This window comes from Dermacentor variabilis, chromosome 9, assembly GCF_050947875.1.
Source record: "Dermacentor variabilis isolate Ectoservices chromosome 9, ASM5094787v1, whole genome shotgun sequence".
NCBI classification, from domain to species: Eukaryota; Metazoa; Arthropoda; class Arachnida; order Ixodida; family Ixodidae; genus Dermacentor; species Dermacentor variabilis.
The window spans coordinates 149785172-149808328 of record NC_134576.1 but is presented as its reverse complement, the minus strand read 5'-3'; the positions used below and the strand labels follow the sequence as shown (position 1 = coordinate 149808328).

Below are 23157 nucleotides of genomic sequence, written 5' to 3'. Positions count from 1 at the left end.
GCATGCTTCAGTTCCATTTTGTTGAACTAATTTTTTTCTCCACACTCGTCTGCTTCTATGGCCAACTTTTTCTTCAGAAGCGTGTAGCTGACTTGTTCAATGTTGTGTTACAGACTTCTTCATTTTTTTAGAGCCACTAACTTCTATTGAACACTGTTCACTCAATGCACACTCTGGTCCCATTCGCTTCAGGTCCCTTCTTTATACGTAGTCGGCTGCTTTTGATGCCGGCTTCTTCACCTAGTGGCACACACCCAGAATGTTCACATACCAAGTGCCATATTCTCAGTTGCACGAATCCAAGTTTTATGTTCGGAGACATGCCCAGTGGCATGCTTTCAGGCTGCTGTCCTTGCTCACTACGTCACTTTGAGTGCTCAGCCTCCTCAAGCTGGCGCTCCGTTGCAACAGCTCTCGCGATCCCAATCGCCTGCGTCCTCCCATGCCGCTCCCAGGATCAAACTACTCGGTCCGTGAGCCTCCAGAATGTTCACATACTAAGTGCCATATGCTCAGTTGCACGTATCCAAGTTTTATATTCGGGGACATGCCCAGTGGCATGCTTGCAGGCAGCTGTCCTTGTTCACTACGTCACTTTGAGTGCTCAGCCTCATCAAGCTGGCGCTTCGTTGCAACAGCTCTCGCCATCCCACATTGCTTGCGCCCACCGATGCCGCCCCCAGGATCAAACCCCTACTCAGTCCGTGAGCCTCCTCCCCAGCTAAAAGGCAGCAGCGCGATGACTCTTTCCAAGAAATTCACTGCGCCAAATGCGAGTGCCTTCAGCTACTCTACGGCCCGTTGGTCTCATTTCTTGGATGTTTCCGCGAACTGTATGCTTTCTGTTTGGGATCACTTCACTCATCACTGATACAGAGGCTTCTCCACCGGCTTCACTAGGCGCAAATTTCACTCTCGCAGGTACGGCGATGCCATAATCACAACCTTTGCAATGCAGTCGGTGACCACTGCAATCCTCATACTATCGGCATTTGAGATCTCACCGCAAGCAGCAGAAGCATGCGAGCTTTCCGATGCTCTGTGCTCACACCTCCCGTGGATGCATGGCCTACTGAAGTTTTGCAAGAGCAGCTCTGCCATCTGGTTTCTCCAGCTTGAGAGTCACTTCTACATCAACAACATGAGTGACCAACACTTGCAATGTTTCCACGCAAGTCCTGAGCTGCCAGATGGTATGCCGTATTTACTCACATAATGATTGCACTTTTTTGTCAAAAATATTAACGTAAATTCAGGGGTGCGATTATTACGTGGGTTAAATTTCCCACGAAAAGAACAATTTTCTTTTTTCATCCCGTATTTGCTGCAGGATGACAACAAGTCAACAAGCAGGCGGCTGCTGCTCAGTGCATGGCACCAAAACAAAAATGGCGGCTGTCGGAGCAAACCGAACGCGCCAACATGAATATTTTTCTTCTCGTGAATACATTACGTGCATTGAAACAATTTCTTCCATATCAGTAATGAGTAATATCGGTAATATTGGCAAGTTTGCGACAATAACGTAGCCATGTCCACTTTGAGGGGACAGAAACAGAGGTGGGTGCGCTTAGCTGCCAGTGACATAGAAACACATGGCGGACATGCTGCGGAAACTGCGACATTGGTCTTCACTGCTATCCTAATCCGGCATGTTTCCGCTAAGGGTGGGCGAATATCTTAGCTGTGTTACAAGCGTCGGCGTACGAACAGGGTACACTTCTAACGTATCAGGGTAAATGTGGCCACTATCATTGCCGCTCACGATTTGTTGCATGCCCACGAGTGCAGACGAGAAGAATCGAAAGGCGCCTTTCATGTTGTTGTTGACCATAACCATTACGAAGCTTACAAATAATAAAGTCAAGGCGAGTTTGGTTGTAGCTTTATTTTTTCATGGAAGTGCGGAAAGTGATGAAAGGAATGAAATGGGGCATCTGCTTAAGAATGTTGGGTTTGTGCAGACCGCTTGGTATGCCCTCAAGAGTCGTTCACATATCATTCGACAGATGGTAAGTATGATCATAATTAGCTAGACTTGGCACATGACATATCAATGCGACAAGTTCAGGGTGTGATCATCACACGGGAAAGATAAGAAAATCAAATTTTGACGACAAAATTCACGGGTGCGATCATTACACAAGTGCGATCATTATGCAAGTAAATACGGTACTTTTGGAGTTCCCACTTCTACAGCCCTAAGCATCTACGAGAACCTGTGGCAGGTCGCAATTTTACACCATGGTATCCTGTGGCTGCGCCTTGCTTACAACCTACGCTGCCAGTGCTGCCTCCCCCAGATTGTGTGAACCCGACACTACCAACGTTGACACCGTCAGCACACTTTACCTGGACTTTACCATTGGACTTTATTTCAATCATGCTTCACACTAGGAGGGGAGCCCTGTAGCAGCACAACTATCGCCTCCGAAGCAGGCAAAGAAGATGGGCTCCCATGCAGGTAGCGCGAGAATAGAACCCCCTAGCATGCTCGACATGAGCAGCTGCGGTGTCGGCCGCTCCCAAGATCTCGCTGTGCCCTGGCTGTCTGGCCTAAATAAACCATGGCTACAGCGGCTACCTCTCCGCACCGCCTCCCACAACGGTATTATAGAGTGACTGATCCTGAATCCTGAATAAATGTTTTAGCTGTAATAGCATTTTATATCGCATCCGAGCTGAATTTTTACTGATGAATGCTCACAAAGAATTGCATTTTGCGGCTATGTGTAGCTGCTGTTTTGCATTTTCAAATTCAGCCATCTTGGTCTTGTTTGAAAAAGCTTGACGTGATTGTTGGATTTGTTCCACATTGCATACAGCGCTGAGTAAAGTATAGAAGAGAGGGTGTGCAAGCATTCAACAGGCAACTCTGTCCATACAATGTGCATTCAAAGACATTGATAAAGAACGGCAAGGATGCCAGTTGCAGAAGGGCGCCCTTAATGTCCTTTCCATTCACTAAAGTTGTGCATTTCTTGAATGACTTGAACTTTGTCTCTTGATCAGGTGGGTGCAAGCCTCGAGTGTGGCACCAATCACTCAATGTACAGTGCACATTGTGCAAGCAGAAAAGCTTCACATACCAGGTTGTTGGCAATGTCTCGGGGAAACATGTCGTGTATGTCGAACTTGAAGGTGACCGTCTTGCCCTTGGACGACTCGAGCTGGCACTCAACCACTGAGCCCCCTTCGACAGAGAGAACTAGCAGACGAGGCCAGCGCTGCTCCACCTGTGCCCCTCGTCGCCGCTTGGGCACCTTTTTCCGTGCTTTCTCTCGTGCGCTCGAGTCTGTCAGGTCACTTGCCTCGCTTGCAGAGTCCAGAGCAGAGGCACTGCACAATAATAAGGACTGTCAGTGCAGCAACCTTCCTTGAACCGTGCTGCACAACATTTGTTTAGAGCACTAATTTGTGAGAGCTGGACATCTGTACATTAGCATTCAGCACAAGGTATTACTTTTTATATTTTAAGCAGTGCTTTTTAGTTGTCATGTTCTGGAAAAAGAACAATGATAGAAATTAGCAGCAAAATGAGGCTCATCACTGATACACAACCAATTTTGGGGCTAAGAGAACGCTAATAAATGAAACCATGAGCCCAATGTTAAGAAAAATTCATGTGCTGGAAGTCATATCCATGCTGGATGAAGTTGTGGTGTGCACAGACACTAGCACTAGATTTCACTTTTAGTATGTAAGTGAAGCTTTTCTGTACCTCACTTAACTTTATAGACACGACTGGCATGTGTATTGCTGATACTGCAGTCATAACAACTGCCATTACTGCCTTCACAGGTGAGGTGTTTTCTAACCTTGCCAACTGGCAACTAAGCCTAGTGTTTGAGAAATCTTGGTCACATGGCTTGGCACTCAACTAACCACAACTTTTGGTCACACTCACCACTAAGGCCACACAAATAATGTGGTCGATATGACAGTAACACACAAAGTTGCCTATCCTGTAAACATGATGCTCAAGAAACAAGGCTTGGCTGGTTACACAGGCTGAACTTATTGTATTGAACGACTGGGGATATATATATATATATATATATATATATAAAGAAGAAAACAATGATCAGTGCAATGCAGGACACAATGGGATATAAGGTGGAAGAAGTCTTGTTAGTGTGTTCAAATAAGGACAGACTTGGGAGGTCTCTACTAATTCGTGTTGTCAGTTAAAATTTTACATGAGATGGGAAAATGTCTCTGTAGAAAAAACCCTCCTAAGTCTGTCCTTGTTTCCACCCACCCAGCAGTGAGGAAGGGGGTCATTTAACCATTCAAACAAACCAATATGTAGAGCAACAATCTACAATATGAGCATTCAAAGTGAAGCAAATTCATCCTTGAATTCTTAATAAATCTTTCATTCCAATGGGCAAGTCAGCAGAAAGTGCTGCACCACACTGTTGCCACCATCTTCAGTGACTGCACCAGAGAGAGCATGTAGTGGTTGTGAGAACCCTAATTGAATTAAGCTCGGCACTGTCTCGGATCAAAGAAGCATCTCCTCCCATGAAAGAGCCCATGCTCACAAGAACGCGCAACCAGCATCTACCAGAATGGCTAAAAATAAATATTGTTTCTGATGCTATAAGCCTCGCTTCTTGCCAGTGAACCGTATGGCATCTTAAACATTTGGTGCCAAAGACCTGGGAACTACTACCAGAGATCACGGAAGGCTGAGTGAACGGGCCACCATGGAGAGGCTGAGACTGAAGTGGAGATCAAGACGATCCTTGAACAGGATTATCAATGAGGCAAGAGCTCTTCTTGGTGATGAATCAGCCACCTTAGACCAGCTCAATGCTATTGATGGTGTGTTCAATGGGGTTGGTTGGTTCATCTTTAGAATAAAAACAAGAACAGTGCAACACAGGACAAGCGAGTAAAGAGCATAGGACAGCGGTATGTCCTATGCTCTTTACTCACTCGTCCTGTGTTGCACTGTTCCTGTTTTTATGCTATTTATGGACGTCTCAAGGCGAACGACAATGAGCTAAACAAAATAAACAAGGTGCTAGAGAGCCACATAGCTCATGAAGAGTTAGAGCGAGAATACAGCCCCGTGGTGGAATATTAGGAAAACGCTACCAGCATCAGGAGTGAGCTGCTTAGCAAGCGAGACCACATTTTTCAGTCCATGTTTTCAACACCGGAGCTTTGGACTTCATCAGTAGTGGCCCGGAAGACTCTGGAACCAAGCTACCTAAGCTTACCATCACCCCATTTACTGGTGATCTGTGTTGATGGAACGACTTCTGGGAACAATTTTACCGGATGTTAGCAGTGTGTTTAAAGGGCCTGGTTGGTTCATTATTGGAATAAAATAGAAACAGTGCAACACAGCACGAGTGAGGAAAGACCACAGGGCAGAGCGCTGTCCTGTGCTCTTTACTCGCTCGTCCTGTGTCGCACTGTTTGTTTTATTCCAATTGACCAGATGATTCGCCGTAACGGAAGCCTCCCAGTGACAGACAAGTTCAATTATCTGAGGTTCTTTTTAAGAGGCAACGCAGCCTCAGCTATTGTGGGCCTGCCAACCATGGCACCTTGCTACAAGCATGCCGTCGACATCGCTTCGGTGATAGAATGAGACCCAAACAGGTGTGCTTCTCCAAGCTCCGTATGCTGCTTTTGGTCCATTCAAGCGACCTGACAGCTCTTCGCAAATTGTATGACCATGTTGTCATCAACGTCCAAGGACTGGAGACACTTAGGGTGAGCATGACGTCCTTTTCCACTATGCTATGCGATTTGTTGCATTGGGCTTTACCACATGACCTAGCGGAACAGTACCACCGTATGGCACAAGACGCGCCATATGGGCGACAAGTGATAGCAATAATGCAACGTCTATCACGAAGCTGTAATGCCTATTAGGTTCCTGTCCATTGAGTTGGAGAGCTTAGAGGAAAGCAAGTTCACAAACTATCAAGGAAGAGACAGCTATAATGAGAACGTGCTGAACAAATGTCACCATTTTCATGGCTCTAATCCCACGTCTTCAGTTCTCCACAACAACACTATGAAAGTACCTGAGAACTGTGTGTTTTGAAAATCGAGTCAAGATTCTATGGAAGACTGCTTGCTTGATTTCTTGCTATTGCAAAAGAAGCAAATTTTATTTGGAGACATGAGGTGCCTTCGATGCATGACTAAAGATCACAGGGCGTGAGTTTACAGATGCAAGGTTACATGCTCTACTGCCAAGGATGTCATGTGACGAATGTGTGTGATCTGCAAGACCAGCACAACAAATGCCAGAATACCAGCAAGGAATCCAAGCACAAACATGACTGTGTCCACATCTCTTGGGAATAATTGGTGCACCATCGAGGATTATTCCATGAAAGTCCTCCTGCAGACGTTCCATGCTTAGGCAGTAACAGATGTCACATGTCAATATATCAGAGGTGTCATAGATGACGGCAGTCACCAGGTGTAACAACAGCTGATGTGGCAGTGTGTGGGCTCTACCATAATTGTGCTGAACACGTTTGCAAGCGAGTCGGGCAGTACAGAAGTGGTGTGCTATGCAGCTCCGCCTGCAGGGCAAGTTCCCAGACACGAAAGGTGCCTTGCAAGCAGTGCTGAGCACTATTGAAGATACATGTGCCTTAGATACTCTTTGGGTAGTGTGTATCTGTATCATGATAAGTCTAGCAAGACACAGATCAATATCTATATTTCCAATACATGAAAGAATGTACAGTGTATCTTAAGGTACAAGATACTGCTATTGTAAGGTCACCATATGAAACTATAAATGTTGGCTGAACTCAGCTTCTAAGCTGATACTGCTGCCACTAAGCCACCTGAATAAAACTAAAGGCAGCGAGATTATTTTTATCTTTCTGCCAGAGCCCTCTAGTGAGGGCAGGGGGTGAGGTCTGTGCATCCCTATTGGTGCAGAGTCACATGGTGGCACTCGCGCCGACTTCACAAAAACAAGCGCACGAACGTCTGCATGCAGCCATACTTTTTCTTGATTTTTCGTTTTTAGTTGCTTCAGTGCCATGACATTTGCTCATAGCTGCCATCATCATCATCAGCAGCAGCAGCAGCAGCAGCAGCAGCAGCAGCAGCAGCAGCAGCAGCAGCAGCAGCAGCCTGTTTTATGTCTACCGCAGGACGAACGCCTCTACCTGTGATCTCCAATTACCCCTGTGCTGCACCAACCGATTCCAATTAGCGCCTGCAAATTTCATAATTTCATCGCTCCACCTAGTCTTCTGTCATCCTCGATTGCATTTCCCTTCTCTTGGTACCCATTCTGTAACCCTAATGGTCCAACTGTTATCTAATCTGCACATTACATGACCTGCCCAGCTCCATTTTTTTCTCTTGATGTCAATTAGAATATCGTCTATACCCGTTTGCTCTATGATCCAAACTGCTCTCTTTCTGTCTCTTAACATTATGCCTAGCAATCTTCGTTCCATCGCTCTTTGCACAGTCCTTAACTTCTTTTCAAGCTTTTTTTGTCAGTCTCCAAGTCTCTGCCCCATATGTCAGCACTGGTAAAATGCAATGATCATACACCTTCCTTTTCAATTATAATAGTAAGTAAGCTTCCAGTAATGAGCTGGCAATGTCTGCCGTACACGATCCAACCCATTTTTATTCTTCTGTGAATTTCCTTCTCATGATCAGGGTTTGTGATTAACTGACCTCGGTAAACGTACTCCTTCACAGGCTCTAGAGGCAGACTGGCGATCCTGAACTCTTGTTCCTTTGCCCGGCTATTTATCATTATCTTTGTCTTCTGCATATTGATCTTCAATCCCACTCTTACACTCTCTCTGTTAAGGTCCTCAATCATATGTTATAACTCATCTGGATTGTTGCTGAATAGAACGTCATCGGCAAACCGAAGGTTGCCGAGATATTCGCCGTCAATCTTTACTCCTAAGCCTTCCCAGTTTAATAGATTGAACACTTCTTCCAAGCACACAGTGAATAGCATTGGAGAGATTGTGTCTCCCTGTCTGACCCCTTTCTTTATAGGTATCTTCCTGCTTTTCTTGTGTAGAATTAAGGTAGCTGTAGAACCTCTGTAGATATTTTCCAAGGAATTTACGTAAGGGTTCTGTAATCCTTGATTACTTAATGCCTCTATCACAGCTGGTATCTCTACTGAATCAAATGCCTTTTCGTTATCTATGAAAGCCATATAGAGAGGGTGATTGTACTCTGCAGATTTCTCAATTACCTGATTGAAGACATGGATGTGATCCATTGCAGAGTATCCCTTCCTGAAGCTAGCCTGTTCGCTTGGCTGACTAAAGTCAAGTGTTGCCCTTATTTTATTGAAGATTATTTTGGTAAATATTTTATATAATACTGGGAGTAAGCTAATAGGCTTATAATTTTTTAGTTCTGTAACATCTCACTTTTTGTGGATTAGTATAATGTTGCATTCTTCCAGTTTTCTGGGATCCTTGCAGTCGATAGACACTTTGTATAAAGGGCTGCCAGTTTTCCATGCATTATGTCCCTTCCATCTTCGATTAAATTGACTGTTATTCCATCATCTCCTGCCGCTCTTCCTCGTTTCATGTCTTGCAAGGCCTTTCTGACCTCATCGCTACTTACAGGAGGAGTTTCTGTATGCTGTTCATTACTGTTTCCAATTGAGGTATCCTGACTCCTCTGGGTACTGTACTGCTCAGTATAGAATTCTTCCGCTGCTTTTACTATACATGTATCTTTGAGATTGCTGATGATATTACACTGCTTATATTTTAGTGCATGCATCTTGGTTGGTCCTATGCCAAGTTTCTTCCTTGCTGATTTCAGGCTGTGTCCATTTTTTGCGGCTTCTTCAGTCTTTCTCACATTATAGCTTCGAATATCACTTATTTTTGCCTTGTTGATCAGTTTTGACAGTTCTGCAAATTCTATCTTATCTCTTGAGTTGCACACTTTCATTTTTTGTCGTTTCTTTATTAGGTCCTTAGTTATATGGCAGAGCTTGCCTACTAGTTGCCTTGGTGCCTTGCCTCCCACTTCAATTGCTGCCTCTGAAGCCAACATAGTTACGGTTTCATTCATTAGCTCTATGTCATCATCATCTCTCTGTTCTAAGGCAGCATATTTGTTCGCAAGTAGCAACCTGAATATGTCAGCTTTTACACGTACTGCCTCTAGGTTGACCTGTTTCCTCTTGACCAATTTTGCTTTTTCTCCCTTCATATTGAGGTGAATCCTAGCGCTCACTAACCTATGGTCACTGCACTTTACCCTACTTATCACTTCTACTTCCTGCACTATGCTGGGATCACCAGAAAGTATGAAGTCAATTTCATTTCTTGTTTCACCATTAGGGCTTTTCCAGATCCGCTTTCTGTTGCTCCTTTTCCAGGTCCACTGCCTGAAAAAGGTGTTCATTATTCGAAGGTTATTTCTTTCTGCGAATTCTACCAGCATCTCTCCTCTAGTGTTCCTAGAATCGATGCCATAGTTGCCAATGGCTTGTTCACCAGCCTGCTTTTCCCCTAGTTTTGCATGGAAGTCGCCCATTACTACAGTATACTGAGTTTGCACTGTTCTCATCGCTAATTCAACATTTATATAAAACTGATCTACTTCCTCATCACCGTGACAGGATGTTGGAGCATAGGCTTGTACTACAGTGAAACCTTGCTAAACCATAGTTGGCCAGAGCTCGGAAAAAGTATGTACTAAATGGTAGTACTGCTTAACCAGAATAGCATAAGATTGACCTCTTACCTATCACAAACAGAACTTAGAGAGAGTGCAATGAAAGGGGAAAAAGACATGCAGTATTTATTCACTTCACAGTACAAATGTTATTTTCGTTTGATGCCACGGCGGCCTAGTAGCGACGACAGCTGCCTCAAACTTACTGAAGCTGCGAGCCAGCTTTTCAGCCAGACCCCTCTTCTCGGCAAACACTCGCATGGCAGATTCCTTGTTGGCGTTGCATATTCTCCGTGCACATGCGCTGCAGCATTGCAAAAGTCGCGGGGCACCTTTTCATTGTGGGGTGGTGCTCTTGTCGTGACTACTTTATTCATGAGGCTAACATAATGCGCAGCTTCTGCCACTGTCGGGCTTGAATCACCCGTGCTGTCGTTTTCCGTGTTGTCCTTACCACTGTCGCTAGGCGGCACTTTGGCAATAACAGAGGTAACGATGGAGAAAAGTCGGACCTAGTAGGCGACATATGTCTCTTCGTGGTCGCAGCAGCGCTGCCGAGCAACTTCTTCGCATTCCAAATGCCACATACCGTAGTCAACAGTAGACCCATGTCGCGTGCCAACGCCGACTTTTCGCGTCACGTTCGATAGCACGAACTATGTCTAATTTTTCTTCTATGCTAAGCACCCGGCGTCTTTTTTATCAGAGTTTCGGCATAACGCGAGCTCCCGCTTGCACGACGCCACAATGCTCTCTGGCACGGCGCCGAAATTATGTGGATGTTGATGTGGCTTCACGCGCAAACACACAGGGCACTTGGAGGCCATTGTGCTGATCTCCGAGGCTTATTGTTCGGCCAGGCCGCCCGATGCAGACAAGGCACCGCCGTGTTTGCGCGACAAAAAATGGAAACACTACGTGTTAACCGATACATACGTAATAAGCTGGTACGGTTTATGCGGATACAAAATACATTATGTTCAATGGCCGCTGAGTCGGGGATTTGACTTTACTACTTTTAAAACAAAAATATTGTTTAAGCGGGTATGGTTTAACAAGCATTTACTGTACCTTTAATCTATATCTCTTATGAAGTTTGATTATGAATACAGCTACCCTTTCATTATTGTTGTAGAATTCATCAATGTTGCCTGTTATGTCCTTAGGATTAAGAATCCTACCCGTATTGTTTCTTATCTAGGAGACCTTTATAGCTGAGGACATGTGCGTTATTCAGCAATGTATACCGTATTTACACGATTGTAAGTCGACCCCTTTTTTAAAATTTGAAAGTCTGAAGTTGGGGGGTCGACTTACAATCGAAACCAAAACATGGCCCCGCCAAAAAAAAGCGATACCAACGAGAGCTACAACGTAGTTACAATTTTATGTTTGCTCTATGGTCCTACCCGTATCTTTTCGCTATCCCACATGTTTGTTTGCTTTTCGGAAGGGTTTTTCAACATTTTTGAGAGCCTTACAGTGCATGCAACACTTATGGGGGGTGTCGATAGTTGATAGAAGCGCCGCTATTCCCATTTGCGGCGGCACCCTTAGAACGGCGGCGCTTGAGGGGAGTATCGGTAGTTCATGGAAGAGCAGACACCGTTCGCGGGTTTCTCTTTCTCTGTTTAAAGGCATTGGCATTGGTTTGACGAACTTTTTGACACGCTCCACTTGACTGCCGGCTACGTGCTACTTCTATGCTTCCCCAGTCGTCATGAGTGCTGCAGGCTCACTAATCTTTCGGCACTCGTTCACAGCAGCGTTCAAGAGGGCTGCCATCCTTTACGCCGAAGAAACAAATCACTGCGCAGCGGGCCGCAATTTCGATGTTTCTAAACGGGTGGTGCGAGAGTGGCGACTGCAGCGAAGCGAAATTTTCACCCTGTGGCTGCAAGTGAGAAATTTCCGACGTGCCGAAGTCTGGACGCTTTCCGGAGCTGTAGGCTAAGCTTGCGGCAGCGTCGCTGAAATGCGTGATCGGTCCCTGCCAGTGAAGTGTGACGTGGTCATGAAACAAGCCCGGACCTTCGCCTTAATTTTAAGGTTCTGCTCCGCCGTGAGTACGAGTGGCTGGCGGCAGAAGAAGAGCCTCCCTGACGGCTGCGTGTGGTTGGGTGCATTTGATGTGGGCTGCTGTTCTGCAAGATGTCCTGGTGCGGTCGTTTGCCAAATTTGAAATTTCGCTGGACCACAACGCGCTGTGGGACCGCAGCAACGATGACGATGGCAGCACTAGTGAAGACGAGTGGTCCAGTGACCATGTCAGCTACTAATAAATTTTCGTTATCGAATGCGCCCTCGGGTATTTTTTTTTTTTTTTCCGGTCAAGCGATATGGGGGGGTCGACTTAAATTCTAGTCGACTTACAATGGTGTAAATACGGTAAGCCTCACCAGTTCTTCTAATCTCACTAAGGCCGATGATATCCCAAACAATGTCTGATAGTTCCTCAAAGCGTCCTGCTAAGCTAGCCTCACTCGAGAGGATTCCCGTGTTAAACGTTGCAAGGGTCAGTTTCCATTGGCGGCCTGTCTGGACCCAGAGATTCTTAGCACCCTCTGCTGCATTACAGGTCTGACCGCCACCTTAGTCAGGTGCTTTAGAGCTGCTGGGGACTGAGGGCCATTGGGTAACTGAGTGAGCCATGTGGGAGGGGGTGGCTGAATACTGCACCAGGGAGGCCAATCCCTGTTCTGGTGAGGGAGTGTAGTGTTGAAGCTTAGTGGGCCTTCCTAATTTGGTTCTACCTGGTTTAGTAGAACCCCACTCACTCTCGGCATTTTTCGCCGGTGACAGGCGTCACTCCAAGCCTGCCTGCAGATGTTGTGCACTGGAGGAGGTGAATTTCAAGCTCACCATCGTAAAAAAGAAAGAACGAGAAAAAAAACCCTCTAATAGCGGGATTCGAAATTCCAACTATGGCAACCTAGCATTCGACATAGCCCTGAGGGTCCTACATGCCTAAAAATTTCCTTGATTTGTCTGTGATATATGCCTTTAGCTGATCGCGATGGTTAACTCAATATAGAATGATTTCTAAACGGTTCTGGCCTCATAGTTCTGGAATCGGACGTGCGCAGTTGGTCGTCAACCCGGCTATGTATAAGGCGTCTCGGCCACCTTTGACAGCGCTTAGAATGTGGAGGGGTAAGATAATCGTGGAAAACTGGTCTCTTCTCTCACTAGAAAGCCGACAAGACACTGGGCACCTCCATCTTGCACTTTTGAAGGCCCAGCTGAGGAGAATGGATAGGTTGCTCAGTCGTATACAAACACACATGTATCTGTATATATATATATATATATATATATATATATATATATATATATATATATATATATATATATATATATATATATATATATATATATATATATACACACGAAAACTTTCGCTCACAGGCGAATCTGAAGACTGCGACACCGGATTTTTCTACAGCATGGAGCTCATAATGCGCTGCTCTCATTTAAAAATGATGTCAGAAATAATGTACAATATGTGCTCGCTTTGACCACAAAAGTGGTGCATGCATCTCAGTTGGCACACCTCAGCGGCGCGTTTCGGGAGTTTCTGCTGCTTATTTCGTGAATCTTCCGTGCCTAAAAATTTCCTTGACTGGCATATACTGCCATACTGTGCTGCATATGCCAATACATGCGGTGTTTTTTGCGCAAATTCTGATGCCACCATTGTGTCATTATTCAAGTTTCTCTTGTGCGGTGCTTTGTTACGAAGTTAGGAGAATGCAAGAATGGGGTTGCCTTGCGTCTAGTTTTTTTCACAAATGAGCGATTTCTGGACGAAGTTTGACTTTTGTGAACCAAAGCATGGATGGCGCTGTTTCTGGGACACTTGTCCGTAAGGTGGCTATTTTGTGAACGTGAGTGTCGCTCGCAATCACAAGAAAAATTTTCGAATGTACCGAAGTATAGCAAGATTCAAATGAAAAGTATTGTATCGGATAGAATAATTGCGGTAGTATCTTGTATCTGCATCTCAAATGCTTGTTGTCCCAGTATCTTGAATTGTATCATGATACCATTGCAAAGTATCTTTGCCGGGCCCTGCTTGCAAGCTATATAAATTCCGCACATTTGCCAACATATCGTGGCAAGTACGACTAGCGCACCATTCGTCACAGAAATCCAGAAGTCCGGAAATGACATCACTGGTAAACAACAGTATGAATCCGTTGTTGGGGAGGCCGGCATAAGCTTTCTCCTTAGTTGCAAACAACTGAGATGATGGGAGAAGTCACTCTATGTGAGAAAAATGACACACTTATTGCTATGAACTCTAAGCTAGGGTGTATGTTTCAAGTCAACACTAGTAGCATGACATTGGACGTAACAACTTTGCGGATCATGGTCTGCATACTGATGATGAGTGTACAAGAAAGCAACAAATTCCTTTGCTTGTTTTTGGAACTCGAGAGCGTGGGAATGTCAGACACCAACGACAGTGAGCATAAGCTCAGTCCAGCATTGAAGCAATTCGAATGATGAGTCTTTAGGACGGAAGAAGCGAAGTGACATTGCCCGGGAAGGAAGATGTCGAGCTCTCAGACAACAAGCAATTCGCAATAACAAGACTTTGGAAGCTACTCTCCCAACTCTCTCTCGACACCATATTGCTACGCAGTGGCGCCATCTATGGGCAGTCAGCATGCTGGCTTGGGTGAGTGCTCCATCTTGCATAGCAGGTATACGCTCAGTGGTAGTTTGTGGAGTTTGTTTTCGTACTCGTGCGGTCGTTTAGTATGACGAGGCGTCTTCTAGGTTGTAAACTGTTCTGTGAGATGTACTGAAGTGGTTAAAGTCGGTATGGCCGTACTTTCTGCTGGCATTGAAGTAGATGAAGCCCGCATTGCAATATGTGCACGAGTGTTTGAGCCTACAGTCAGCCTCGGAGATGAATTGTTTATTTCTGAGTGTTCCATTCACTAATGTGACCTTACTGCAGGATTATCCTCTAGTTCTAAGCTGCTGTTTAGGAGCAATGAAACATATGTGATGGTTGTAACAGCGTGGGTGCCCTTCTGCTATGACAGGAGCTGTGTTGTTATACTTAAACAAGCGTTCGAAATGTTAGCTGCAGATTACATTGTGTGCCTACTAGGCTCGGTGGACGAGGTTTCGCCCATGAATAAAATAGTTTTGGTTAGTAATAACAGCATAGCTTAGGGTGTGAATTAAGCTTGTCCAGCAAAGTGACTGTTTACGAACTGTGCGAGCGTCCTAAGCATATGTAGGTGCTGGATTACAGATATCTTTGTTCGATATAACGCATGGTCCAAGCATACGGCATCAACGTTTACAGATCTATAAACGTTGTGAGCTATAAACTATGCGAGGTAGTATTCCCGTTTTCCCTTTCTTTTTTTCGAAAAGGAGGACAACAGATTTTCTTTTTGTTATGTTCGTTCCATGTATATTGCATTGCGTGTATTGCAGAAATGTTGTCCTCAATAATAGCCATCGCATTCTTATTATGCGATCCCTCTCATATATCATGGCTTTACAGGCAAAAAGGCAATGCCAATGCACATAGCTTATATATGTATCATGCTGGTTACCCAACCGCAGTATATCGCTATGTCGAGCAGCGCCATCAGCCTTCTGCAGGAAGGCTAGCGTAGACATATAGTGATTTCAAGTCTGCTAGACTTGAAATGCGTGAGAACGATGCCGGTGTATCACAATCATCTGACAGCGCCTGCCGCTCAGATGTTTTGTGATTGCCTTAGGTTGGCCGTACACGAGCATGCGCTCTTATGTTTTATGTTTTATGCTAGACAAAATATGCCTTAGCTATACTTCAAATATATCGTGCATGGTATACCGTCCGTCAGAAGGCAAGCTTAAATGGTCGCTGTTGGCTTTGTCTTGCTTCACTATTGAGCAGCACATACTGATTGTAGAGCTTTCGACAAGCTGTCGCATAAAGCTTGCGGCTAATATATTTATACGAGAGGCTAACTTGTGATCCATCCCACGGTCACGTATACACACGTTTTTGACAACCGTTGAAGCTGGCAACTACTTCAATTGCGCATAGAAGTTTGCAGACTGACAGAAAGCTACAAACTGCATGTGCAAATGCATGAATCTGCGTGCATGAACATGTGTATGCAATACGATATCCATGCTTTCCAGTGGCTAATCGGTCCTATATTTTCGAACATAGGCGCTGCTTTCATTGCCATTCCCTTTGTTGGCATCGGGAATAGGAATTGCTTAGATTTGAATTGATGACCCATACGACCCTTGTACCAAGACAGGCATGCGTCATAATCAGGTTGTGGTTTTGCCACGTAAAAACTCTAGAATTCTTTTGTCCCGAAACCAACTGAGCACCCTGGTGAGGCTGTGTGCAATGCATCGACCTCAGTCAAGTATATCCCCAAATATGCTAAGAATATACTATAGATAGTCGAGTTGCGAACTGCATTATTTGAATGTTCACAAATTGATTCGTATAGTTGAGTACAGACAAGCCCGATTTTTCGGACTCCTTAGGAGCCGCGAAAACGTCAAAAAAAGGAAGAAAAAAAAGAAACAATGAATGCATGTCTTTTACTGCCCCAAGGGCTCAAATCACCTCAGGCACGTCAGAAATAGCTCTGAAGGTCTGCCAGTACACTTATTAGGCGTATTGGTGCTTCTACTGTAACAGGAGACGACGGGTGCGCGCATGTATAATTAAGGAATACATACTGTGGCCCGTGACAATTGCCCCTTCGCACTCTAGGTACGCTTCACCTGCTTAACAGTGCTGTATTGAGGCGAAGCTGACTTTCAGCAACCAACATTATGCAACGTGTCGTGCTTCCCGAGCTTCGAAGCCTTTGGCGAGGATTACAAAGGCAGAGTCTGCGCCATTGCTAACAGCGGCGAATTGTTTTAATGAAAAACACGGCACCGAACAGCAAAAAGCCTGGTAGCAAACGTCGAAGTAGCTAGGCCTAGCGTTGCCGCGGTGGTGGCGACGGCTGCCAGCGGATCTGCGTGCGAGAGCGCCTGTTCGCGGCGGTGAGATAAACAAAATGATGATCGGTGGTGTCTTGGATCAATGCCGTTTTGGACCTGCGGTCATGGCAAAAAGACCATAAAATCGGACGGCGAAGGGGTTTTGCGTCCAAAATTTATGCGGTACCGTGGCGATGTCGCGAAGGCGTCCGAATTATCGGGCGTCCGGAAAATCGGTCGTTGAACCCTACTGAACGCATTGCACTGCTGTGAAAAAACGAAAATACCGCACTTTTGCGAAGTTGGCGCAAACGGCACTTGAGTGGGCACAGCCAGAAGCAGGCAAGTCAAATTGTAACAAAATGGCGTAAATGGCGCAGTTGGACCACCACTACAAGCTGGTGTAGAGCATCTTACTGCCTACACTAGCTGCACTTTGCCCTCCTCTGAGAAAAATTACTCGACAACTGAAAAAGAGACTCTGGCATTTGTGTGGGCCATCACGAAATGCCAGCCACACTTGTACCAGACCCCCTTTCGAAGTCATCAGTGTGCGGCACACTCTGTGCTGGCTGTTGAATCTCAAGGATCCTTCCAGCCGTCTTGCAAGATGGAACCTTCGATTACAGGAATTTGATACTGGCTGCACTCCGTGATATTTTGGGCACATACAATGACGAACCATCTTCAGGACACCATGGTTATGCATGTACCTTGGTGAGTATCATGCAGTGCTATTGGTCAAGGTGGCCTGAGGTGGCTTCACGACGACACGCCTGCAGGATTTCTTTGCAGAGAGTATTTAGGACGAGTAACAGTAGCTGTGCCCTGACGAAGAACAGTTCTTTTTACAGAGGATGCTACTGCGCAAGCAGGACGATGATAGTCCCTTTAAGAACACTTTCGGCTCATTTGTAGTTTGGCCTTCCAAAATATCCGTGAGTGAATGGAGCTCTTGATTGTATTTTTATTGATGAGAGATGGTGGCAGCATCAACAACTGCTAAAGGACTTGAAAGTTCACCATCATCTGCACCTGGTGATTCAATTGGTGATCTTGAGAGGCAGTCGGCATCTAAATGCTACTTTCTAGATTTATGGACCACTGTCATGTCATACTCTTGAAGTAGTAGGCTACAGCATGCAACGTCCAGAGGGGTCTTTTGTGTTTGTGTTGCCACTGAATGAGTACGGTGCCAAGGTCCATGTTGCTAACATGCGTGTAGATTGATGTAGGTGCATCCTCATCGAAGTGAGAAAGTACAGGGAAAGTTTGTAGGTACTTCTGTAATTCGTTGAATTCCGCTTCCTGCTCTTCTCCCCATATATATGCGATGTCTTCTCTTGTTAGGCTGTTGAGCAGAGGCAATGCACGCAAAACCCTTGATAAAATGCCCGTAATAGGCGCAGTGGCTCGGGAAGCTTTGGAAGGCCTTCTTGACCTTGGGCCTTGCAAAAATGCGTGACTGACCACATGGCCCAAAAACTGAAGTTCTTCAACGTCGAAGTGGCATTTCTCTGCTTTCAAAGTGAGTCCAGTGAACCACATCGCTTGAAGAACAGAGAGGAGCCATTTAAGATGTTCCTGGAATGTGGCCGAAAAAACAATTACATTGTCCAAGTATACCAGGCAAGTCTTCCATTTGAGGCTAGGGCCGAGCTCAAGCCGAAGAGGAGAACCTTCATTGTATAGCCCATCTGGCGTCACGAAAGCAGTTGTCTCTCAATTATGCTCATTGACTTCGATTTGCCGGTACCCACTGTTTAGATCAATTGATGAGAAAAAACATGCATGCTGTAGCCTGTCGAGAGAATCATCTATGCATGCCAGAGGATAAACGTCTTTGTAACACGGTTTAGCTTGCAATAAGCAATACAAAACTGTAAGCTACCATCCTTATTTTTTTATGAGGCATCACTGGTGCTGCCCAAGGGCTTTTTGAAGGCTGGATTATATCATCCTCTAGCATTTTCTGGACCTGCTGTTGTATAGCCACACGGTACGGATTTTATCGAATGGGTCTTGCAGTCACCTCAGTGATTATACGGTGTTTAGTCAGCGGCGTTTGGCCAACTCGAGAGGTGGAGGAGAAAAAAATCCTTGAATTGGTCAAGCAGTTTGAGAAGCTTCTGACCACCTTTCAGCGTTAAACTTGGACCAACATCAATGATGGGTAGATGTGCCATATCAGCCATTGCTTCCTCTTGAGTAGCAAAACAGTGCTGATCATGGCCAATTGTGTCAAAGTACGCTACCACGCTGCCTTTGCTGATATGCCAAAATTCATGAAATTTGTCAGCAGCACATCAGCACATCCCTCTGTTAAGCTGACAATGCCAATAAGCGATGGCAATACCTTGACGCAGCAGAAGTGCCATTATTTGTTCAGCTCCTTTGTCTTCGTTGTACTATGCTTCGCAAGTAATCGGAACAAGACTGCATGATAGGGGTCATTAAAGAAATCCTCATTGGTGACACGTAAAGATCTGCATTGTGGTCCTGCACCATGGGTCGTCATGTCCTTACTAGTAGAAAAAAGTGACCGTACCATCATGTATGTTAACCACGGCACCATATTCCCTCAAGAAGTCCATGCCTAGTATGAGATGTTTGCAACATTATGGTAAAATGGTGAAGGTAGTGACAAAAGCTATATTCCTTATCTCGAGTTTTGCCACACATTTGCCTGTAGGCGTCATTAGCTGACCTCTGGCATTTGAAATGGAAGGGCCCGTATATTGCGTTTTAACTTCTCAAGTTTGTCTGCCAAGGGCTCACTCATTGCAGAAAAGTGAGCGCCAGTGTCAACTAAAGCTATTATTTCATGTCCATCAATGATTACAGGGAGGCCGGCACTCGCAATTATGGCGGCGTTCTGCTCTGATAGGTCGTCGATATGCTGCATTCTTGGCAATACTGGGGCTTTTCAGCAATTCGATTGCATGCAACCTTCCCCCGAAGGTCACTGCTTTCAATTTTCCTGCTGTGAGCTGGGAGATCTCAATTTCAATATGTCAGAAAAACTGCGGCTGTTCAGCAATGAAAAACAAGTTGGAGAATGCGACTGTGACTGGATATTAGAGGAGCTCACTTGTACTCCCGTAAAGCTGTCGTCAGAGGAGCCATGGCTTTCATCAAGCTGACGACACATAGCAGCAGGTTAATTTCCCTGGTAGCCAGCCTGACGATCAGGGCAGAAGTGGAAGATGTGCCGTGGTTCTCCACAATTGTAGCACAATGGTCGGCTATCGGTGGTGCACCTTATATTGGTCCTGCGAACCTACAAGGTTGCCGAAAAGGCTCTTGCTACTGGCGGTACTGTTGCGTCGGTATAGCAGACAGTGGACGACAGACGTCAGCACAGCTGTATGAGCTTTGCTTGAAGCATGGTTTGAGGCTCAGTTTGGGAGATGCAAAACGTTGTCAGAGTTCCTGGCGCACAACTTTAGCCACGGAGGTGAATGTGAAATCTTTGGGCGTCATGGTTTGCTTTCCATCTGCAATCTCCTCGCACACAATCTCCCTTGTCAATTGGCACAGAAAATTTACGTCAGTGGCTGTACTGTGGCTCTTGCACATGCTTCGTCAGTGTGCCGGTCATATTGCTGGTGACGCTGCTGCAGCGCCCATTCGGTTGCTGTGGTCTCCCTAACAAATTTGTCCACTGTTGTTGGATTGCATACAAGGCCGGCAAGGAGCAAGGCCAGCAAGGAGCAAGGAGCTTGAGGCCACACATGAGATGACTCAGCTTCTTTGGCTCGGTCTTGTTGGGATTTGCGCTGCGAAGCAAACGTGGCAAACATCGCGACACTCTCATTCGGCATTTCGATGCGACTCAAGGAGGCGTTGAGCGTTATCCTGCCGATTTGTACTTCCAAAGACGTCATGTAACCAACAGCAAAACTTGTGCCAGTTTGGCAAGTTTCCCTCATGGTTCATGAACCATGTTCTTGAGCTCCCTTCAAGGTGAAGTACACGTTCGAGAGCTTCTGGTCGGGACACCAGTGACTGGAGTTGGCGATGCATTCATACTGGGTTCAGCCAATCTTCAGCATCTTCATGCGCACCACAGTGAAAGCTCATGGGGATTCCAAAGTTTGGAACTGTCACCTGCGTCGGGCTTGCCAATGCATCCTTCACCAGAGGTGGTCGTTGACAGTGCTCGCTCTTGATGGATACCAAATTTTGGCTTCAGACCTTGCAGGTGGCATCTTGCGCAGTGTACAGGCCCCTCAATGCGGGGATGTTTCACTGTGCTGGATGTAGGGCTGCTCAAAGGAGTCCTGATGATCACGAAATGAATGCAGTACCCAGCACCTCCATCAGTGTCGCGGTTCACTGGGAATGGGAGCTTTAATTGTGACAGGTTAATTGTCACAGGTTGTCCTATCACTCCCTACTAGGCACACCCGAGACTAGGGAACGCAGTGTTCTTCTATTGAGCCTGTGCGCAGTCTCGAGCAGATTGTCATTGTCATCACCACCATGGCTCAATGTAGACAGGGGCATGGCAATACAGTAAAACCTTGATATAACGACCTTTAATATAACGAGATTCTCCATATAACAAAGTGCTTAACTTTTCATAACTTCTTGGCCGTAGAACATCATGCATTTAGAACCACAATATAACAAAGTGTGTTTGTGTGCGATTTCAATATAATGAAATTTTGCTTCCGCAGCAAAGGAATGCCGAGACAATAAATGGAAACTTCCGTGAACGCAGATGGTCAAATGATTGAACTACGAGTGGCTGCTTGTGAACGCACCTCTCAAATCACGTGCGGTGCAACAAGAGCAACCGCCGAAGTGGAGCCACATCATGTTCCATATAAAGTCCAAGTGCGAGAAGATCTTATTGTGCCCTGCGTACTATGTGCTTTAGGTGCGAGTGAAAACATGCTAGGGTGACATAAGGGAGATGGTGGCTTCACGAGTGATGCTTTCCCATGCAAGCAAAGGGAAGGAGAAAGAGGGGAACGAACTCATAGTAATGCGATCAAGCTCGTGCAGGGGTAAGTTGGCACAAGTCTCGATATCTGGCACACATCTCGGCCGTGGCTACTCATAGCTGTAAGCGTGAGTGAGTGCATACACGCCGCACACCCTGCTTTAGAGGTAATCTGCCATGTGTGCAAAAAGTGGGCATGCTGAGACAGCATGGCACCATGTAAGCTGCCTTACCACGCATTTAGTATTGCAGGTTGCGTAATTTCGAAATTTCGGTGATCCATTGGAGCCAGAGACAGACCAAGCATTCGCTCCCTGCAGCTGGCGCTTTTCATGAAAGCTTCGTCCCAGTGCAGGCGACGCTATCGGCCCCGGGGGAAAGAGGGCACCCGAAAGCCTGTCTGGCTTCGCTTAATTCATACCACCTATGTGAAGATACCGCCGATGTGGCATTAAACCGTATCGTTTGTCACCGACTCCCAAATACATCAAAATTAATTGTTTTCTCATTTATTTGCTTTTTTCGACTGCCTAATAATTTGAAAAATTCTGCGGCCCCTTTTCATGCAAGAAAAATTGATCAGCGACCATACTTATTTGCATAAAAGGTCGAATTTAAATACAACAAAATTTCGATATAGCGAAGCAAATTGACGATTTTACCTACTTCATTATATCGAGGTCTAACTGCATTTAGTTCGAAGCCCCTCATGCTGGACGCTCCCTAAGGAAGCTTCTCACTACATTTTCAGTGCAAACAAACTGCCCTGGCTAACACAGTAACCAATGTGACAAAGTGAGCACTTTGTCATAGTGCAGATCTTGTCCCGTTGGGCCGATGTGGGGATTGCACACACCAGGCTTGTACCCAAAAGGGCCCCCCCCCCTCCCACGCCACCATTTCTCACACACATTCTTAAAGCGCCGCCAAATCAATGTTGAGGCTTGACAGCTATTCGGCGGTCAACATTTTGCTGCCTTTCTCACTCCTTTTCGATGGCGGCAGTTATCGGCGTCTCCTGGGATGTGATAGCCAGTTTTCTCATCAATTCGCTGCCCGCGCAATTAATTCGAGATGCATTTAGTTGTCACCATCTATTCAAAGGTCACGCCCATCATTGTTGCTTCGTAAATTGAACCTTCTTCGTTTAGACTGATCCAGGGGCCAGGAAAGGGATTCAGTTCGTGGTCAGCTGGTCTGTATGCAAGTGGAACGAGTTGCGGCCAGAGAAAATGCCAATTGCCTTTAACTTTTCTTTTTGTTTCATTATTTGCTTTAGTGATCGCATGCCACGACACTGACAGATCCTCGAAACCATATACCCGTGATATGGGTTAGATAAGGTGGAAAATAAAATGATGCGAGACAGCATCCATCATCAATCCCTGCAATAACCCTTAAGCTCATAGGTAATATGACTATAGCTTGTTAACTCATCTGGTTTTTCCCTAATTGTACAGCTCTTAAATTTTCGTGCAAGATTGCCAACTAGAAACAAGAGACGCAAGGATTTGAGAAATTAGGCAATCTACTAAGGGAGAGAGAGCCAAGGC

The 23157-nt window shown here is 45.6% G+C and overlaps 1 protein-coding gene across 19 annotated transcripts in view; it reads right to left on the bottom strand.

Annotated features, from left to right (window-relative positions):
• Nucleotides 1–23157, bottom strand: part of Wnk (Wnk kinase) — a 541117-nt gene that overhangs the window by 252730 nt on the left and 265230 nt on the right. For all 19 annotated transcript variants that reach the window (XM_075670005.1, XM_075669987.1, XM_075669988.1 and 16 more), the window contains one exon: nt 3090–3339. In XM_075670005.1, the coding sequence (XP_075526120.1) occupies nt 3090–3339 (250 nt within the window). The remainder of the gene's footprint in view (nt 1–3089; nt 3340–23157) is intronic.